Here is a 22712-nt window from a genome sequence, read left to right as displayed (position 1 = left end):
TGAATGGAACAATTTATTGAGGTTGTTCGAAACAGTGATGGTTATAAGGTCTTACAGCTGCTGGAAGGAAGGATCTATGATAACGCTCCCTGGTGCATTTAGGGTGCAGCAGTCTGTCACTGAAGAAGCTCACCTGTCACTGACCTGCAGTTTGTGTTCAAATATTTTTAGTAACATGTTTAGAGCTTCTGTTCCTACTTAAGCTTTCTCTGCTATTTACCTTCCTCATATAGCCTATAAGGGTAAAGCACATGGTTGTCATAGTTTTCTTTCATTCTCCTCTCCCTCTCTGCCAGGCTTTGGCTCTAACCTGCAAAACTGACCTGAAAATGTTCTGTTGTTGAAATCTTTTAATAAAAAAAAAAAAAAGTTTCTGCACCGCTAGATTATCACATCTAAGCTATTAAACTACAAATATATTGAAACTGTTACTTTGGATATGATGGGCTGCAGCAAAACCAGTTGCTGATAGGAAGTATTTGAAAGCATGATGTGTTTTCATTTTTTTCAACATCTTCTAAAGCAGGAAGTATTGGGAAGCAACATGCAAGTGTGCTATTAAGTTACATGTTTTAGCCACATTAGGTAGATTATTCTGCGGGGGAAAAAAAACCCACACCAAAATCTCAGAGAACTCTAAGGACAGGAATATTAAAAAAAAAGAAGAAAAATGCCTACAAACATTTGAGAAGAATGAGGAGCCAATGGCGAGGTGTCAGGGTGACGCATGCCTTTTTTCCCCCTTCAAATATGACAGCTTTAGCAAAGATGTCATATTCGTTCATCACTTCTCAGCCCATTACCTCCCAGAGTAAAGGGTATTTGGCAAATTTTCTTTCTGATCGTACTTTATTTTTCACCCTTTCTGGTAGAACCTGTCGAAGATTTCAATCTTCTTTATATAACAAAACAAGAAACACATTTCTCTGCCCATAACTCCTTCCAATGAGCTGTAAATCATTCCTAATCTTCCCTTTAAAACAGTGGGAAACTGCACTTTAGTTATCTTCAGAAATATGTTTAGGAAATATAAACTGTGTTTTTTAGGGTGTAATTGTTACATGGTTTACCAAAATAAGCTTGGAGACTCACAATTTTGACAAATTTTTCAAGCTGGAAGCCCCGGGGGCGCAAAAATAAGAACGCTATGGCTTTTTATGGTACGTCTCATCAGCCAGTGGCATGAAGCTGAACCATATGGTGAGGGACAGCAGGGTCAGGTCCAACACAGCCCTTGTATCTGCCAAAAGCCCCGTGGGGCAGGTTGTGTCTATGTGGCAATGGCAAAAACCAAGCTATTAGGACCTTGTTGTGGTGAAAGCTCGATCTCTACCGCACCAATGTTATGCTTTAAGAATCAAAGGCCATGGTCTGTTCCTGATACCTCCCTGTGGGAGCTTTAACATTCTGCGCTGATTATGTGCATACTGGAAAATCTACAAAGGTCACAGGTTAAAACAGCTGTTCCTCCCCAGGAGATTTTCCATCACACTTCAGGGTTCCTTCTCTTTTTCTATTTGAAATACCAGACTTTTCCAGGCTCACATGCCCAAATATCAGTCAACTTTAGAGCCCTTATTTGAACCAAATTACACATTTTAAGTTGGTAACACCATCAAACTCGAAGAGCCGTGGAGACATTTAGCCAACATAGTGCACATTAATGAAAGACAATAAACACTACTACACTGTAGGTTGATTCTCTAGCGTGCCAACACATGCATTATTGTTTTTAAGGAGTTTCCTTACCCTGTAATAGGCTGTTGACAATGGCAGCAGGGCAGCAGCTACTGTAAACTCCTCTGAGGTAGAGCAGTCCTGCAGGAGAGACGAGACTCAATGTGAGACAAAACAGCAGAGATGTTACAAAATCTTCATATTTTCATCAGTCGAGCTGCAAACATAGAAGCAATGATCTCATTCACTGGTTAGACAGACGGTGGCTGAAGAGCAATCAGTTCTGCTTAACCTAATAAGATAAACTCCATATTCCTGGACCAGACCTACAAAAAAGGCCAAGTCCAAGTGGATAACTAATCACCTGCAGTAAATTAGCATCATGGAGATATGATTTAAGGAGAAACCTGATGTGCAAACAATCCATCTTCACAGAGTATGTTATATAAAAAATCTGGGCGATCCTCATAGAAAGGAATGCCAAAACTCTCACTCTGGTCTCTTCAATTCCATTATTAGGCCATGTGCTTTCAATACACTTATATAATCCCCTCCTTGACACAATTGTAAGAGCTATTTTTTATTGTTTTGTCAGATTATTGACAATGTCGGCCTTAACATTCTTAAACCAGATCGTCATATGAGACTAATTCAAATAAATGACAAAATGTTCCATGAAATCCAAATATTTTGTCCATTAAATTATCCAGAACATCAATCAGGCTGCAACAATTACAAAGAGAGCTTTTACTATTTATAAAGAAGACGTGCCTGTTTGAGACAGATGAATGGTGAATTAAGGGGCTTAAAGTAGAGAGGATTAGGGGCCCAAACTAAACTTTTTGTACAGAGACAACATAAAGGGGATAAAAATGGGAGAAAGTACATATGTTGGGGTTTAAAGTACTTGACTAACAGGAAATTGGTTTTTATCTCTGGTGAGCTGTGTTGGGATTTATTTGCTGAAAAGAAATGGTCAGAGGAAGCTTGATTTAAGACCCCTTGAAAACAGCAGCCCTTTTTCTGACCTGCCACCAAACCTCATGACCCCCAGCGTGTCTTCGCAGACGGCATCAGCCTTCATCTAAAGCAATGTTGAGAATTTCTCTGCACTGTTTGTGAATGCAAACTTTCAGAAGCTGCAGTTCCCAGATACTGAGATACAATTAGGAGATATAGTCAAAGGAATGCTGCCCATTTCACTCATTCTTGATGATACAATGTTCCGAGTAAGAAGATCCAAAACGCATGAAAGCCTGGCCCCGTCAACATAATTTCTGTTTTACTTGTCGCAAGTTTTTCCTTATTTGGGTTGCGTTGAAATGTTCCAGCTTGTTGGAGCGGCACCAAAGCTTTGTTTACCAGCATCCCTAACAAAGCCACAGGTCACAGGAGTTCATGGAGCACAGTCAAACAGAACAACAAGTGGAACAAGAGAGAAAAAAAGTGTGAATATTTAACAAACTGCTCAAATTCCCAGAAAAAAAACCTGATGAAACAGAAACGTAAAGTTTTTCGCACTGAAAATAGCCTGTGTTATACTAAAGATAGAGACAGCCTCACAAAGTTTCTTTAAAAAAAAAAAAGAATATTTTCTTTTTATCACTTAAAAAAGGATCTCAATTATTTCTTATAAACACTTAAATAGACCCTCGACAGACGAACAGATCTTACTGCCGACGGTTTGCAAATTTAAACATAGAGTTGGGTGTTATAAGTTAGCCATAAATATAACTAACAAATGGACAACAAGAGATTACATGAAGAGGCAATAAACGATTGCATTTTCTACTTCTACATGTAGAGTGGTGTCATGAGCTTGTGTTCTGTGCCCTACACTGCCCCCTACAGTCTACCAAAACACTGGGTTCAGCAGGGAAAAACCTTGTAGAGCATAAAAAGGCTACAAATGCTGTTTCGGGAACCTTCTGCACAGGACTGAGAGAAACAGGACATAGAAGAGTCAGACATGAACCAACAGTAAATGTTACATGTTTAGGATTAGCAATAAGAAAGACACCTGTTATATCTATTGAAAGGTTCCAGGGTGGAAAGCACTGCACATCATAGGAAAGGATAAAAGCAGAACTGACACTGGCAAGGAAAAATGTATCAGGTGGCACAGTGGTTAGCATGTACGACTCATATATAGAGGCCTTAGTCCTCGACGAGGTCGATCCGGGTTCGAATCCGACCTGTGGTCCTTTGTCTTTCTACCTCTATCATACCCCCTTTCCTGTCAGCCACTAGTTCCACTAGTGTCATAAAAAAAAAAAAAATGCATCTTCATGATCCTGAAGACTTGGGGAAAATATTGTCTGTAAAGATGATGCCAAGATCTTCCTCTCTGGAAGATGTGTATCACTTTAAACAGCAGCATTTCAGAACATGTAAAATCATACAGACAGTCCAACGCTGTGTTGTTAGTACGATGGTCTGGGGCTGCTTTGTTGTTTTTTACGACCTAGATGATTTTCTGCAATACATGGAACCATTAAAATTATCTTTAACACACAAGGATACCCACATAGGATTAGTTCAAGAAAAAAACAAAAAACAAAATGGACTGAACAAGCAGAATCTGCAGCTAATTCCATTTGATAGACTATGAAATGCAAAAGATTTTAGCCATTAAGTCCCTGCTATATGGCATAGTCAAAAACTCCCACAGAAATATGTCATTGCAAGTGTTTTGGAGTAGTAAAACCAATTATTAGGGCCAGTTTGTTTTATTCAGCTTATATTTCATTCAGGGTGATGATCTAAAAACATACAAGTCTGACATAAAAAAAAACAAAAACAACTAAAGACAACTGTGTGGGGGGGGGAAATGCTTTTTCTAACAATTATAAAGTAAGCATGATCAGCTATACAAACAGAGTTTCTAAGAGGCAACTCAGAAGCTCTAAAGGTCAACTAACACAGCCAACAGAAATCAGGGCATGGCATGAGATTAGCTGGAGCGACGGCTGTAAACTGAGATGGAACAAGGGCTCAGTGATTGTCACTAGGTTCAATAGTACCTCTCGCTGCAGAATGGTGGCGGGGGGAAACGATGTTAACCTGTTTGGGATTTCAAGAATGGTGGGTGAGAAGTGATTGCCACTCTGCACGCCTGTTGACTAAGACACCCTGCTGTCTTCATTTCCTTCCATTATTTACTGGATATCTCACCATTATTCCTAATTCCTGAAACTCCTGGGGCAGAAACGGCAACAATGACTAAGAGAGCTATTCTCTTTCTGACACGTATGCAGGCAAACAAAAAAGAAACAAGAAAAAGGAGGCTGTGTTTGCAAACATGCAGGATGTGAAGAAGCAGTAACTTCCTTCTTGTGAGTATAAGAAAAGTGGAACTTTCCAAGAAAACTGTGGGATGAAATTACAACTGTCAGAGTGATGGGACATTAGAGGCCAGTGTAACAAAATAAATGCAGTTTCTATCGAGGAAAGGGAAGGCAACGCAGGTTTCTATGCACTGATGGTAGCTCCAAGTACTTAATAATTTATCCTCCAAGATATCAATTTTTTGGTAACTTGGATACAAACACCACTTTGCAGAAGACAAGGCAGAATCATGAGTCCAAACCTGTCTGAAACCTGAGTGTAACTGCTTCATAAAATACCACCAGCAATCTTGCCTACTGTGTGTGTGATATATTACCTACTGTTAATTAGGTAAATAAAAGTTAGAAACCTAATAAACTCAGTAAAAAAGTTAAAACTGAATTTAAAAAATAACTTCCTACGTCAGTATTAATGTTCTGAGGGTTATTTTTAAGAAAAATGTGTTTCTTCCTTTAAGCACTTTTCCCCCCTGAATTTCTTATAGAAGCACTGTGAATTTTATTTGACCATATTAGGACAAGCGACTATTACTGATTACACTAACCTAGATTTTTAAAATAAAAGTACCTTTTTTAAATGTTAAAAAAGTAATAAGGTTTTAATTATAAGGTCCTCTAATAACACTGTTGACCTGAGGGTGTTATTGGAGGTGAAATACTTTAAAATTCAAAGTATTTTACTGAGTGCCCTATAAAGGGTTAAGAGAAAAATACAAGAACAAGAAAAATGACATAATATAATATATTGAAAGAGTGAAAGTGCGGTAAATAATTATTTCTCCAATGTTTAATTAAAGTAGAAAAAAAATCTTAATAGCATTAAAAATAATAATGGATTATATTTCTGATGCACTTTAAAGCTACAGTGTGTAATTTTCAGCGACATCTAACGTCCAGACTGCAGACCGCAGCAACATGAACATCTCCCCCCCACCGCTTCTCTCCCCCAACAGTACGGCGAGCGTTACGGGACAAAATGTCTTCCATGACGTCCGCATCACCTACCTTCTCAAGTGATGAGGTTTGTTTACATAGTTAATTTTACAGATAGTATTTTAATTAGTCTGTGTAGGGTATAGATTTCAGTACCATCTCAGTTCATCTCTCTCAACTTGCCGTAGTTACTTTCGAGCGTAATGGGCGATCTCGCAATCGCTAGTTTGTTGGCTCTGCGCTGCCGTAGCGCAAAGATGTCTGCCTCCATGGCTGCGAGACCCGCTCCTAAGTAATTATAAATAACGAATTCTAATCTAACGAATTTCAGTTCAGAGGTGGGAAGGCAGTTATTTTACAATAAACCAGGATATAATGCTGGGAGTTAGAGAGCCTGGGTCTCACTGCCAGCTGGTTTGACTGGAACTGGACTCAAATGTTGCCCTTTACAGCTCCGCCACAGCATCAATGGCTTGATGACCAAAAGCTCTGATTCCCTTTGCCAGCATCTTTTTGAATTTAGGCCAAAGGAAATAAGGCGACCCTGAAGGCAGAGGTGGAGGTTCAAGCCAGCTCCAGCAAAGTCAACCTAAATAAATTGGCCCTTCAGAGTACAATTACAGAATATCCGTCTGCATCCATAACAACCATGAGATTTCTTCGAAATGCGTTTTCTTTAGCATTAAAGACGATTAACAGAGATATAAAACTTTCATGTTCTCGTGAATATCCAAGAGGAAAAGTTATGGGAATGAGATCGGGCCAAAATTCCCAGTGACCACGTTACATAAAGGTCATCTCCATCAAGGCCAATGAGGCAGAAAGGGGCCCTGTTCTCACAGCAGGAGACCCGTATGCCATCTAAATCACGTATAAATCTCATAAAGTAAATGCTGAATGCATTCTAAGTCCGGTACGCAGAGTTCGAATGTTGATAGGGATTAGATTACAGGACAATGGTCAAAAAAACAGACATGAACATCTGTGTTTAACGTGTGCTCTGCTCCAGCCATACAGAGCTCATGGACTGTTGCATCCCCCATGAACACGGACCTCCCGCCTCACTGTAAACTGCATTTCAGTCTGGGTTTTTTTTTTTTGAGCACCATCATGAGGCCCTTGGCCATAAGAGCGCAGAGGGCTCATAATCCTATCTGACAGGAAATGGTTGAGATGCCACGACACATCCACAGCAGGGCTCATTCCCCCACATGGCTTGCACAACTTTAATTTCTAAAAGCTGTGCTGCTGACCTGTGTGTACACAAACACACACTCAGTCGCACAAACAAACTAATTAGTGTGTAATGAAATGAGTAAATGCCTAAACGAAAGTCAGCGCTGCGTCTGATTAATGGCAGAGATCGTGATTAAAACAGTCTAAACAGGAAAAATGAGCAACATCAATTCATTCCTGATCATGTGTCAACAACATTTTTTAGTGAGAGACTAAAACAAATAAAAGAAGTATTGACAAGGAATAACTGAAGCTGATTGTAATGTCCTAACCTTTAGACTGCTGTAAACTGTTAGGTCACTTCCTGCAGCTGTGAAAACCTTTAGATGGGAAACGGTATCAAATCCTAACAACCGGGGGGGCCGGCATGTTAACCCGCAGCAGACAGCTCACGACAAATGTTGTGATTGGCCTCGGAACGGTGATATCATCGCGGATCAATGTGTCGCGTTAACACACTTTCCAGAAATTTCAACAAGGACACGAGCCGTCGTTAACATTTTTATCAGCGGACGTCACACACGCAAACACAGATGTGCTTGAAGGATTTCTTTCTGAGCATTGAAGGAGAGGTCAGCGCAAAATATGAAACTAATTACTGGCCACTGCATCTTCTATTTATATTCCTTCCACAGATAGTGTGAGGCTAATTCCTCACAAAATGCCTGGTACCTAAACAGACTTAATAAAAAACATTTCACTTTCACATCGTTTTTTTCAGCAGCCTGCCTTTAAATTTAAAGTCGAAACATTCTTTAAAATCATCGAAACATTTATGTTCCGTCAGCGTTGTCAGAAATAATAATATTCTGAAAAGTTTCAGTATTCAAACACTGTATCCGGATTAGGGCTGAAACAACTAATCGGATTATTCCTGATTAATCGATTATTGAAATAATCGTCAACTAATATTATAATCGATTAATTGTTAATTGGAGTATAGAGACTCTAAAGCATGCCTTTAGCTGACAGAGCGACCCACTTAGAACGGCAATTATAGCAAAATTAACAAAAGGCATAAAAATTTTGCATTTAAGATTAAAAAGATTTTTTTTTCGTCCGTCAATATCCTCTATCCAGAACTCCTCATGTTGAAAAGTTTATTTTCATCTGGTTTAACTTAAAAAAAAAAATCTTCTTTAATGAGCCCTTCACTATCCGAATATTAATGAATTCATCAAAAAAAATTATTGACAGATTAATTGATTTGCTAAATAATTGTTAGTTGCAGCGCTAATTTGGATACAATATTAATCTAGTATGGTATCAATGCTAAAGTGTTGTTTGCATATTTTAGCTACCGTTTATTTCAGATTTGTGGATTATTTGCTCAATAAATAATACAATTTTGGCTAGCTTCAAATATTGTCAAATATTTGGGCTGTTTATTTCAATTCCTTCTTAACTAGCATGTGTAATTTTGCTGAAAAAGCATACTCCATTTTGAGATTTAAAAAAGGAGTTTATATATATATATATATATATATATATATATATATATATATATATATATATATATATAATATCAAAAATATATTTGTCTCTAATTTTCCCCCCGCTGTTATTGAAAATGGTGTTAAATTCTGTCCAGAGTATGGATATTAAGTTAGACCTTTCTGCATTTTTAACCTTATTTTCTGTATAATAATAAAGTCATAACCAAGGGATTTAAGGCTTTGTGTAAACATGTATAAAATGATCTATTATACATGAAAATACAGAACACATGAACATGAATCCTTTTTTTTTTAAACATTTCTTGCACTGACAGAGTTCATTTTGCTATGACTCCTTAGATAAATGACTCATCTATCAGACCTGCATGTTTTCTTCACATTCCGTTATTTTCTGAGGGAAAAGAAATGCATGGAATCTCGAGTTACCCCCATAAAAACTGCACTCTGTAAGAACATCTCTAGATGAATTCAACCTCTGGAATGAGCTGATTCAGGGCAGTAAAAGATGGACCACTAGTAAAGACCCTGCTGAGGGTGAGTAAGGTCTAGATGACTCGTCTGTCAATTTCCTCTATCCTGAACTCCTCCAGTGGAAAAGTTGATTTTCATGACTCCTTATGGGCTGCCTGAAACATTTCTTTAACCTTTACAGGGGGCAAAAGAACTGCGGCGAAAGGAGACGACAAACAAGCAGTCTGGTGAAAGAAAAGGCTGAAATGTAAAAATGTCTGAACAGTCACATTAATATAGCTTGAAGAACATGTAGCTTCATAGCACATGGTAAAGAATTAGAGAACGCCACATAGAAGACTGAATTAAATCAACAATTAAAACTCTTGTTATCAAGTGCTTCCCTCCATAAAAGGCATTTCATCCCAGCGCTGCGTGTCCGAGCCCGTAACATCATCAATCACCCCTCACACCCCCACCATGGACTGTTCTCCCTGCTGCCCTCTGGGAAGAGGCTTCGCAGCATTCAGTGCAGGTCCAGCAGATTCTGCAACAGTTTCTTCCCCACCGCCATCAGACTGCTGAACTTTTGAGAAAACTATAAATAATGTCACAGACTCTGCATCAAACTGTTAACACCAAACCAAAAATACTGCATATTTGCACCATACATATTCAATGCTCTGATCGTCCATATCAATATGTTTTTTGGACCATATTTTCTTCTCCCACACTGTTTACATTTGATCACTGCTTCACTTTATGGAATAGAAATGTTCATTTACTGAATATGAAACTAATTACTGGCCACAGCATCTTCTATTTATATTCCCTCCACAGATAGTGTGAGGCTAATTCCTTACTAAATGCCTGGTACCTAAACCAGAGGAGGGCCGGTATCCTGCAACTTTTAGATGTGCTTTTGGTTTTAACACACCTGATTCAAGTAATTAGATGATTGAGAGAACTCCGGAGGAACTGAATGCATACTGAGGAGGTAATTCAACCATTTGATTCAGTTGTGTTGGACCGAGGATGGATCAGAGGCTATGTTCACACTGCAGCCTTAAGTGACCCAAATTCGATTTTTTTTCCCACATGCGACCTGGATCTGATCTTTTCATGGCTGTGTGAACAACACCGATCCGATTTTTTCTAATTCAACCCAGGCCACTTGGCTATGTGGTCCTGTGTGAACGACCAGGTCGGATTCATCCGACCTGAACATCATTAATACCCGACAAAGGTCACTATTCTGCGTCTTGCTGCGCAGAAGCGGCAATAAAAACAACAACCATGGCAGATGATTATTTATGTTTAACCATATTGAAAAGATTGTGTTTTTATGGTTGGGAAAGACCGCTAGATGCGCTCCGGCAATACCATCCATGTTTACTTCCGTAAACACAGAGCACGCTGGTCTGTGATGTCATTGCGTCCTCTACTGCGCATGCAGGACACTTGGGTTGTAGGACTGCACTTCCACAGGAGAGCACATATATGTGAACGGCAACACAAAAAAATCGGATTTTGCAAAAAAAAATCGGAATTCAGCATCAAGGACTGCAGTGTGAACGCAGCCTAAAAGTTGCAGGATACCGGCCCCCAGGAACTGGAATTGCCCACCTCTGACCTAAACAGACGTGAAAAAAAAAAAAAAGATTACCATTAAAAAAATCTGGGGCACAAACAATCCCCATCAGTCTCTTTACGGTGTGTTAAATGATTATTTTTCCTACGTTTCGCTGTAGATCATGTCTTTTTTCAGCAGCTTGCCTAAAAATTTGAAATTGAAACATTCTTTAAAATCCCTCATTGAAACATTTATGATATGGTAACCTTTTTCAGAATTATTAATACTCTGAAAAGTTTGGGTATCCAAACACTGTATCCGGATTAGGGCTGAAACAATTAATCGGATTTTTCATGATTAATCGATTATTGAAATAATGGTCACCTAATATAACAATCGATTAATGTTTAATTGGAGTATAGAGACTCTAAAGCATGCCTTTAGCCGACAGAGCGACGCACTTAAAGAAGCAATAATAGAAAAATTGTTTAAAAAAATGCATAAAAAATTTGCATTTAAGATGAAAAAAAAATGCTTTCGTCGGTCAATATCCTTTATCCAGAACTCCTCAAGTGGAAAAGTTTATTTTCACCTGGTTTAACTTGAAAAAACCTTCAGGGAACCTTTGGCTATCTGAATATTAATGAATTAATAAAAAAAATTTTTGACAGATTAATTGATTTGCTAAATAATTATTAGTCGCAGCCCTAATCTCGATATTAATGGATATTAATCTAGTATGGTATCAATGCTAAAGTATTTTTTGGATATTTTTGATTCAGGTTTGATAGAAATGTTCATTTACTGTCTTGAAAGCTGTACTAAACAACATTTTCTGTTGTATACACTCTGTGTTTACAAAATGACAATAAAAGTTGTCTAAATCTAAGTCTAAACTGTACAAAGAGCTTAATGAACACCGTAAATTCCAGGTTGAGCAATACCGACTAGTGACAGGTAAGCTCAGCTCTACGCACAGCATAGGCTCTGGAATCCAGCTCCTTGTGAGAGGATGGACTCTCTCTTAGTAGAAGCCTCGCCCATGGGAGGTACTGAGAGCTAGGTTGGGTCAGCATGTCCCCATGACCTTTATGGACATGATTTCTAGAAGCAGCCCAGGGCTGGAGGGAGTTTAGTTTAGGGACTAGTGGATATTGTCCTTTCTTTGTGCAAATTTTGCGGTTCTGCTGGCTCCCTCCTGCCAAGACCTACAGCATGAGCTGGAGCAGTTCGCTGCAGATTCCAAAGTAGCAGGGATCAGCTCCTCCAACTCAGACTCCATTGTTCTAAACCGGCAGAAGGTAGTTTCTTCAGGTTGGAGGAGAATTCCTGCCTGGAGTGGAGAATCTTGTGGTTCTGTTCATGTGAGGGGAGAATGGAGCGGGAGTACTGCTCCCTTTATGCAGACACTGCAGTGATTCTTTGCGGTGATGAGGAAGCTGAAAGAGAAGGTCTCTATTTACGGGTCGATTCAGGCTTTAACCGTCAAATAAGGTAATGGAATCTGCAAAAAAAAAAAATCCAATAGGCATAAATGATCTTCCTTTGCAGGATGGCTGGACACTCTATTAGAGGAAGTGGGATGAGGTTGGTCATTCTGCAAAAGACTGCTGCACTTTAAGAAAAGGAAATGGAGTTGTACAAAGACGAAAATTGACAATAAAAGTTCTCTAAGTCTAAGTTAGAGTAGAGCTTCTCCTCAATATCGAGAGCAGTAAGCACATGCGGCTCAGACATCTGCTTCAGGTGTTATAGGCAAGTCCCACCGGGAGGAGGCCCAGAACATGATGGGGAAAGTGTGTACGAAGTGAGATGTCTCTGCTGAGGCTGCTGTCCCTGCGACCTGGGCCTAAATAAGCCGAGCACCAGGAGTACAAGCAGGAGCTTTCAGTAAAATAAATTAGATCAGAAAGTACAGTTTGGTTTAATTCTTTAATAAAGATCTTGAAACTGTGATGCTTTCCACTCCAGGTGAAAATTCCTTCTCTTGTGTACAAATCTCTTACCACGAAGCAACTCACCTGAAGGGCGCAGTTCATCATTCGAACGATGTAGTCAAACTGTTGGTGGTCCAGTATGGCTCGATTCTGCTGTACATGGACACTAAGCTCCTCCGTCAGACACTGACGAGCTGCCTTTCCCTTCAGGGCACGCAGGGCAGCAGGTAGGGTCTGTTTACATGGGGGGGGATGGGGTTCAAAAGTGGAGAAAAACGTGATTTGGTAAGTAACCCACAGAAAAAGATGCAATTTATGTCCATAGTTTGCAAAAGAAAGTTGGTAAAAATAGTTATTCTGGGGGGAAAATGGATTATGCTATTAGTAAAGTATGCCTACATTGAGCTGCTCTACAGCTTATGGTATTTTACTGACCATTTTATTTTTACATTCTCCTGAAGGGTTTAGGGAATGAATTTTTATGCATTCCTTTACTGTGCATAAAAATGCAGGCAGGGGTTACACAACACCTATATGAAACAACTGGGATACATAAAGCACCTGGCAACAGTCAGGAAATGTGATATTATACAGAGCAAGAAAAAAAAATATGCAACACAAACTGAATAACGCCTATGCTATATTATCAATTTAATAAAGAAATTGTATCTGGGATTTTATCCAAAATGAGCAGATGAATGATCCAGAGTATCTAATCCAGTGCTTGAATGCCAGCTGGGACATATTACAGGAATAAAGGAGGAGAGTTTTTTTTACAGCTTAGTAACTGTTTTTTTGTGTGGCGTAACTCGGAGGAAAGACGGTCCCGGCTAATGAGCATCTTTAAAAGCCGATTAGCTGTTCTGCTGAAAGACTGCGTGCATCACCTTTTCAGTCTCCAGGGTCTTGTTATCAAAGATAAAGGAAATGCAGCTCTTCACCACCTCCAGCCTGCGAGCGCTGTTAAACACGGAGCCACATTTGCCCATGATGGACACTGGAAAGGAAGAAAAGGGAAATCAGAGCTGGTTAAAGAACAAAGCTACTCTAAACAGTCATTTTGAAAAAATCTAACTAACTTTAAATATGAATGGAAGATGTGAAGGAAGGAAGGAAGGAAGGGAGGAAGGAAGGAAGGAAGGAAGGAAGGAAGGAAGGAAGGAAGGAAGGAAGGAAGGAAGGAAGGAAGGAAGGAAGGAAGGAAGGAAGGAAGGAAGGAAGGAAGGAAGGAAGGAAGGAAGGAAGGAAGGAAGGAAGGAAATTGAGAGTATGGGGGAATAAGGAAGAATAGAAACAATATGAGCAAGGAGATAAAATAAAGCACAAGGAGGGAAGAAAAGAAAGGAGAAGAATAGTAGGAGGGAAGAAAGGACTGAAAGAACAGAATGAAGGAAAAAAGGAGAATGGATGTAAAAGAAGGGACAGGACTAAAGAAAGAAAATACATTTGAATGAAAGGACATAACATTTAGACAAAAGCACATGAAAAACAAATATTTACTCTTCTTCCTCTAAAATAATGTATAACTGAATTATTCCCTATTCTTCTTTGCACTAAGAAAACAAAAATAAAGTTATTTTACATAGAAAAAGGACTGGAGGGAAATAAAAACATGAATTTGACTGTTAGAGGTTTTAATGACGGTCATACCAACAGGTGGTCCAGCAGGAACAACACACTTCTTCTCCGATCGAGGAGAAACAGGAGTGGTGCTGTGTTTCGCCACACCCTCATGCAGCATCTTCTCCACCTTTTCATCGTCGAGCAGCGGGAAGGGTACCTGATGCACACGCAGGTGGGATCCTTCAGATGGCCGAGGCACTTTCTGGAACGCCATGTGAGGGTTCGGATTCTCCTACAAAAAACGCATTGCGGTTACCTGATGTAAAGCTACAGAGTAAGCTGTTCTTCAGCGTGGATTCTTATTATAATAGGAGAAAGAATTAATCAGGTTTTTCAATAAGCCTTACGTTTCTGTAGAGCTGCTCTGAGAGCTCCCTGATGTGCTTCTGCAGCTTGCTGGGGTTTGCTTCCTCTTCCTTAAAGCTCTCAAAATCTAAGGCCACCAGCTGTCAGGGACAGCATAAGGAAAGACAATGAAAGCTGGAAGCTCATGCAGAACAAATCAATTCAATCAACTCTTGACAAAGGCAGTAAAAAGGGAACTAAATGTGATTGAAATGGAAATAACCTCGGCAGAACAGTGTATCTAAACATTACAAAAGGGTTGCATAAACAGTAATTTCTTTAAACCCCTGCTTAGTGTTCGGTGATGCCATACCTCGTCAAAGAGATCGCAGGCTCTGTAAGGCGGACCCCTCTCTGAAACGAAGCCAGCAAAGGCCATGCCATCCAAAACCTTGGTCAGAAAATCGTTCTCAATGAGGCCTCGCTGGCCCAAGAAGGCTGTCTGGAAAATGTCAGCATTGGAGGAGGTTCAATTCAACACAGATGGCAGCAGTGCGATCCAACTCAGAGAGATTTACAGCAGACTCAAAAACAAGCACTCTGATCACAGTAAGTTTAAGATGTGATCAAATATTTCTTTGAGAAAAAAAAAGAAAAATCTTTGCATGAGGTTTTTTATAAACTAAAACATGGGTAACTTATTTAGCAGGAAGAAAGGAGAAATAAATCTACTTATCATAAATGACTGCATGCAAATGAATTGAATTTTCTTGTGTAATTATTTGTGCTTGTGGGCTGAGGAGATAAAACACTCGGCTCAGAGATTCCAGGCACAGCTTTGGTTGATAATGTGACCCATGTGGGGTACTTTAAGGATGCTGTGCAAATGGGTTACCATGGAGATACCACAGAAATGAACAAACAGCAAGTCTTGACACAAAACAAAACGATCAACCTAATACAATTCATACGGCACTCTGCCCGGGTAAACAAGAAGATAGCATCGACAAAGAGTCATAGAACCCCCCGCAACCTATTTAAAATAATAGGCATACTCACACAAACACAAACATTATACAACTTTGACAAGTTTATCTGTCAGGTCTGTGTGTAAATCCACCCACTTTGCTCGCCTAAACATTCTCGGCAGATTAAAGGAGCCGTGTTTTTTACCAAGAGAAATTGCTTAACAAGTTTATTTAAGGACGTATGTTGGAAATTTCGATTTTTCTCCCCAATTTTGCCTCTGGAAATTCCATGATAACAAAACCTCACCTTGTGAAAGTGGATAACGGGCTCTGAGTGGATTCGGATGAGCTGCAGGCAAGACCTGTAGCCCTGGAAGAGTTGTGCAAACAGCCTGAGAAAGACGGCCCTCACCTCTTTGTCCTGTCAGGGAACACAAAAATACACATAATCATCAAACAAGTATGCCACTAATGCAGTGAAACGCAATAACTGATAATTATGCAATAGGTATGTTTGTCTTTAAGGTAATATGCACTCACTGCTCCTGATAAGCAACTATTTCTGAGAAGAGCAGCCTGCCCTCCATCAGAGGGGAACAGGAGGCCGTCTGCCCTCAATAATCAGACAACTTAAGAGTCATGAATGCAGTTAGGTCATGAAGCTCGCTTACCAGGAGTTTGAGGTTGGAGGAGGCTGTGCGTGGAGGAGGGAAGGCATTGTCTGCAATCTCCAAATCAGGGTGCAGCACCTAATACAGAATAATTATTTTATTCATTTTCATCTTAGCTGTTTTTACAAACAGTGACATAACTGGCCCATAACTAGGTCTAAATGAGAAAACAATGTAAGTTCTGGAGTATTTCTAAATGCTTACCAGTGACAGAATAGACTGTGTTTGCTGCAAAAGAGGTTCAGGGAGTAAAGACAGGTGGATGCACTCAGGAATCTTTATAGTCCCTCCATCCAGGTCAGCAATAATTACATCCAGCTGGTAAAAGCATTAAAAAAAAATTACAAATTAGATGGTTTGACACACACACACACACATATATATATATATATATATATATATATATATATATATATATATATATATATGAAGAATTTTCTAAAGGTACGGAAGTTAGTTACAGATAAAACAGACTGAACATCACATGAACCTTTTCTAAAACAGAATCAGACTAATGCTTTCCTGCTTTAGCTTAGTTAGGATTCAAATATATACATTTCTATTTGAGAGCAATACTGTTTTGTAATCATCTTTAAATTAAGAAGTTAACTATTTGTGAAAGCCTGTATGATGATAATGATGACCCGGTTATGCACGATGCTGCTGGGTTAATTCAAAAGATCTTTTTGGGTTTTTTTTAAGGCACCATTTTAAAGGTAGAGTGGAGGATTTTCACAAAATTTGAAAAGACCTGCCCTCTCCACTTGGGAAAAAAAAAAAGCACAACACTGTACATGCAGAGCATGCACCAGCCCATTTCTCCTCATGCACGCTCTGTTTAAACGTTGCTGTTTGCATCACTTATACAAGCTTACTTTCCAAAAGAAAATTTGCAATTCTTTCCACTATATCAGACTCACCACCGGTAAGTGAAAATGGGGGACGAGCACGTAGCATAGCCTTACGTAAACATATCACAAGATGAAAACCCGGAAAAAGAACATCCTCCACTATACATTTAAGTAAAGCTGTGTGATATTATAGACCATAATTGTCGGAGGCATGCGATTGGGCACAATGTAACTAGTGTTGCAGTGTTTAGACAAAATGACGGAGAAAAAGAGGGAATCTTGTGAAGTACGGGATGGCAGCATGATACTGTATGGGAAGGTGCTACAGGAGGGCTAGGCGTCCTTCTCAGAGTAGATGGTATCACAAGAAGAAAAAAAAAAGGAACATTTGGTGGAAATATTGAAGAAATATGTCAAACATGTCCTCCAGTATGGTGAGCCTAAACACATCACTAATAGTTACAAATTGGTTAAAGAACAGTAAAGTATATGTTTAGGAGTAGCCTTAGCAAAATTCCTGCTGGAGGTTTTTGGCTTTAAAGTTTTAGTGAGCAAATCAGACTTAGTTGCACTTGTTCTGTCAGAACTAATGGACCAACGTTGTAGCAAGGATCTCTTAAAAGCTTAGGACTTCCAAAATATTTCCCCAGGTCACACAGTTAATAGGAACTCTATAAAATACTAGGAGTTTGGTGTGTAGCAAAAATAAAAGATTTACCTCGGGGCAAAAAGGTATTCAGTCAGCCACTGATTTTAAAAGTTCTCCTACTTAAAAAGATGAGAGGTCAGTCATTTACATCATAGGTACACTTTAACTAAGAGAGACAAAATGAGACCATTGATAATCTCCCTCAATCTGGGGTCCATGCAATATTTAATCCAAAGGGGTTAAAACCATGATGAGGATTATGAGAGAAAATAGACTTCATGAATGACCTGGAGCGAACAAAGCAACAAAGGCTGCCATCAGTGACACGTTACGCTGAGAATGACTCAGACCTTTCAGTGCCAGGCGTGTATCCCTGCTTAAGCCAGAGCACATGGACGATTTAGAAGAGAATTTGAAGATTATCATGTGGTCAGATCTAACCGAAATAGAACTTTGTGTCAAAAACTGAACTGCTCGTGTTTGGGGGTAGAATTATTTAGAGTTGCACCCCTACACCAAACCGACTGAAGCACGGCGGTGGAAACATCATGGTTTGGGACAGGATGAGAACAGGATGACTGATCAAAGTAAACCAGGTAATTATGGTGAGATTTTTAAGTCCAATCTTAAGTGCACCTGTGATGAAAATGTCAAACTTCTTTCCTTTTTCTAAGCAGGAGAACTTGCAGGATCAGTAACTGAATAAATGTTTGTCTTTCCCCACTGTATGTGTATGCTGAGCTAACTCACCCTAAACAGGAAAGGTTTATTCTTATCTACAGTAATCTCACCCAATAATAAAGAGATCATGAATTATGTTTTTAAATACCTAGTTTAATAAAATCCTTAAAAATAACTTCTCACCAGATCCTGGATTTCACTCTGAAAGATGGAGTGCACTCCAATGATGAAAGGTGTGGGTGAGCTCAACACCTCCAGCAGCCGGGAAGGTAGAATAGGAATGTATGGGTAACTAGATACAAGAAAGAAAAAAAAAAAAAAAGTACATAACATTATTATACAATAAATATGCAATGATATCAGTCAGACAGATTAAAGAATAGAAAAAACAATTCCTGGAAATGCTGTAGTTAATAAGACATTATTACTTCTGATGCATGTCTTCAATTTCGCAATTAACATAAAAGCTTCGGAACATTTTATTAACTATCACTTACACAAACAAGTGCGGTTTAACAACAAGGAAAAAAACAGAAAGTTTTTACGACACATCATGTACTTCTTTTCATGTCTAAACATGTCTAAACACAAATTAATCCGTAACCCCGAATTACTCAAGACCTGAATAGAGCAGCTACTGCCTTACACCTTTAGAAATGCAAAATAATGAGTCACGGTAAGATAACATAAGGGTGAAAACACTGTTACTGGCAAACAGATCTATAAAAACACCTATTTACCAGAAAATTGAAACCTTCCGAAACAAAATGTACAAATGATATAATAAATCTTAGAAGGATTAGTTCATGAACTTTGGCGTTAATGGATGCATCACTGGTATCTTGCAACACTGAATAAAACTCCTTAAGGTACTTTGAAAATATCAGACAGCAAAGCCGTACATCCTGGCACTTTCCAGTTTTAGAGCCAAGGTAAATGTTTATTTTCCATTTTGTGTCCTCTTTTGTTTAAAAAAAAAGAACTATTTTATAGGTAAACATAAATCAGAGGATTAACATCAGCTGAAAACTTAGAACATTTCACTTGCCATATCTGTTTCTTTTTTTGTGTGCAAGTTTTGCATTACCTGCTTCGCGTGCAAAAAAACCCCAACTTAGCATAAAGAAAGCTTAATGACGTGACCATCAGCGGAAGCATGCTTTCACTAACTTCTTGGTTTATCAGGTGATAAACTAAGGTTTCCACCAAACAAGCATGTGCAGCACATAAACCGCAACCGTGTGCAAGCACCAAGCAACATGTGCCGATGGTGCTAGCAGCAACACGCCCGGGGATGACGTCTTATCTGAGAAGTCAGGGGTTGCTTATTGGGAGCGCAAGGAAGAGTCAGTAAAAAAAGAAAAAACAAATCCTATCCCTCAGCTTCAAACAAGCTCTCAGTGACAACTGAGTCCACTCAGCTTTAACCTTAGGCTTCTGCATGACGCACCTAACGCCAAACTGACTCCTAATTTTAGCTTTCACGTGGCATCTCCAAGGGACTACCTGCTATTCAGAACCAGTAAATTGCCAGCTTTGCTAATAAATAAAATGTTTTTTTTGGAGTTTGACAAATAAGAAAAGAAAGCTGGATGTAAAAATGGGTTTTGAGGACTGGTACGCCTCTAGCAAGTTTGTAGCATCCCCAGGTTTATCAGTATAAATAGTAGAGCAATGGTGTGTGGATATGCAGGCATCTGGGCCGGCATGCGTGCTGTTAGCCAGCCCATAACGAGAATCTTGGCTAACTTCTGTTGCCAAACGACACTCAAGTCACAGGGGAGGCCAGGATGGAGCTGGGATTCCTTTTATTAGGGGACAGTCCGCTCTGAGAGCTGTGCCCAACTATCTCTGTGTTCTCTGCCTATGGTACCACTGAGTCATTCATGCTGCCTTCTGTGGTTCACCCATTTTTTATGATCATTTGCAAGATAAACAAGACCAACATAAGAACTAAATAGATGAGCTATGTAAACAATGTAAAGAGCCATTTGCGACTTCTGTCCAGCTAATAACTCTAGCTTAGAGCTGCAAATATTATATTTAATAACTATCTATCACAGGACATTCGTCCTTTTTAGATATCCAGACAGCCACTTAGAACCTTAGGTTTTAAAATGAAGGGAAAAAAACTTTCAAAAAGGGCATGAATACATTTTCAATATGTTACTGATATTTTAGGAAAAAATAATATAATAATATATAATAATATAAGAAATATATAGAAAAATATAATTTGTATACTTTTGTTTTGATTAACATCAATTAAATTTGTGAATTGAAAAAATAAATGACTTCAGTCCAGCTTATAAAACTCATTTGGACCTTTTTAAATGAAAAAGAAACGTTTTATTTGAGAAATATCTACAAAACCTTGCTGATATTTTGTGTTAATGAAAAAAATGACATATTTTTGTTATGAGTTAAATTTCTTTTGTGAACTGAAGTAAAACTGACTTGAGTCCTGCTTAAAAAAAAATTAAGAGATACAAACATCACATGGACACATGAAAAAAGAGAACTTATTTTTAATAACATTTACAAGAGGTTGCCAATCTTTTTGTAAGTCCCACCTATCAAAAAGATCAAAAAATACATTGCCATTATAAGTCAAGTCCAGTTTTTTGGAAATTCAGTGCAACTAGTCGGTAGGGATGGGGATCGTTAATATTTATTGATATCGATACCTTTATCGATACTCCTTATTGATCCGAGTCTTTATCGATACCAATATCGATACTTTTCTGTTATTTGGTGGAAAGACGATGCAACAATATTTTTTAACAGAACTGGTATTGCTTTTATTGCTTAACAAGTGAGCTCAACAAAAACGTTTCTAGCCTTCAGTAAACATGGCTAATGTAATAGGCCACTTCGAAATGACAAAACTAACTAGAATATATTTTCACAATTGTTGGTTAATTTATTGTCTACTGTCACTTTTCATCATGTTTTTAGTGATTAGGAAAATATTTAGCAAATAAATAATTGTATTTTAAATTAAATGTAATTTTTAATATATGTTGGCATCAGTAGTTTAATTATATATTCTAAAATAATTAGAGCAATATACAACTGTATTACTCATGTTTCTCACTAAAAACTCAATTTCCCTTTTCTTTACGTTACACTTGAACGCATCATGATAACCTAATTGTCGTTTTACTGAGCCAATCTGAACACATCATCACGCAGCACGTCTGAAACTTTATTTACTTTTCAAGCTAACTAGCTTGTATGCTGCCGATTACAACACGGATTCCACAATTACTATTTTTAACTGACCGGACAAGCTACAAAGTCTGTGTGCGCGCTTACCAGTGGTACTCTGAGTGGATGATGAAGACGGGCCCGACTGTGGTGCGGCGGCAGCAGCAGGAGGAGGAGGAGTCTTTTCCGCTCAGCCATTCTCGAGTCGCGAGCAAAATTAAGTGCCAGACTTCACTTGTTTTACTTTTAATATCTGTTTGCTTACAATTTCATTCCAAAACATTGGTGTACATGCTGCAGTGATTGGGATTGATTAGATTTAAATGCTGTGACGCGACTCGAGGGACACACAATTATGTTACAGGACCTCCGGGAGAAAAAAAGAAAACGACCAGACTCGATAGTGGTATCGATAAGCCCAAACGTTATTGATTTTCGGGTTTTGAAAAAAGTGGAACCGGGTCCTTGATGGAACCGGGTTTCGATCCCCATCCCTACTAGTCGGTGGAGAAAATGCGACAAACATGCATTTGTTAATAGATCTATTGTTTAAAAAACAGGCTTGCTTTTCATAATTTTAGCCAAAGTGATGAAAAGCCGTTGTTGAGTTTCTAAAGAGCTGCTTGTGGCTCCAGGGTCAAAGGTTGCAGAGCCCAGATCTACATTACAAGCCACTGATTCACATGGCAGCCAATCAGAAAAAACGTTTTATAAAAGAGCTGAAACATGTTGAATACCAACTGAATTCATCAGCTAATTGAACAGATCAGTGAACAGGATCAACACACAAAATCCTACTTTTAAAATCCAAGGCAACATTTTCTCTAAAGGAAGATTTGTTTGAATTTGGTAAAAAAGTTCTGTAGAGATTAAATGCATGGAAAAAGTCTTCATTGTGGCTCTAGCATTTCTTTCTGCGCAGGGCAGCCATGTTGGATTTTAAGGTTAGGTAGACGTCTTCAATTTAGGATTCTAACTTTAAGGGAATAAAGGTTATTTTATGTTATTTAAATAAAAACTAACAGTTTTAGAATTACAGCAAAAATATATTTGACCACTGATTTCTCCATTCAGTGATTTAAATGGACATTAATTATAATGCATTATAGGGATGTATTGATTTGATTGATTAATATCAGAAAATGTATCCAATTTGATCCAAAA

General features: G+C 38.6%; 1 protein-coding gene across 4 annotated transcripts in view; it reads right to left on the bottom strand.

The window, feature by feature from the left end:
• Window positions 1-22712, bottom strand: part of sbf2 (SET binding factor 2) — a 124245-nt gene that overhangs the window by 46272 nt on the left and 55261 nt on the right. For all 4 annotated transcript variants that reach the window (XM_038297724.1, XM_038297726.1, XM_038297725.1 and 1 more), the window contains exons 8-17: window positions 18522-18630; window positions 16362-16475; window positions 16158-16235; window positions 15794-15907; window positions 14892-15020; window positions 14581-14679; window positions 14261-14465; window positions 13498-13607; window positions 12695-12844; window positions 1750-1818 (exon numbers count right to left, since the gene is read on the bottom strand). In XM_038297724.1, coding sequence (XP_038153652.1) covers window positions 1750-1818; window positions 12695-12844; window positions 13498-13607; window positions 14261-14465; window positions 14581-14679; window positions 14892-15020; window positions 15794-15907; window positions 16158-16235; window positions 16362-16475; window positions 18522-18630 — 1177 coding nt within the window. The remainder of the gene's footprint in view (window positions 1-1749; window positions 1819-12694; window positions 12845-13497; window positions 13608-14260; window positions 14466-14580; window positions 14680-14891; window positions 15021-15793; window positions 15908-16157; window positions 16236-16361; window positions 16476-18521; window positions 18631-22712) is intronic.

This window comes from Cyprinodon tularosa, unplaced genomic scaffold (assembly GCF_016077235.1).
Source record: "Cyprinodon tularosa strain WSP-4 unplaced genomic scaffold, ASM1607723v1 ctg395, whole genome shotgun sequence".
NCBI lineage: Eukaryota > Metazoa > Chordata > Actinopteri > Cyprinodontiformes > Cyprinodontidae > Cyprinodon > Cyprinodon tularosa.
Note: the sequence above shows the minus strand (reverse complement) of the source record. Positions and strands in the feature narration are given on the sequence as shown.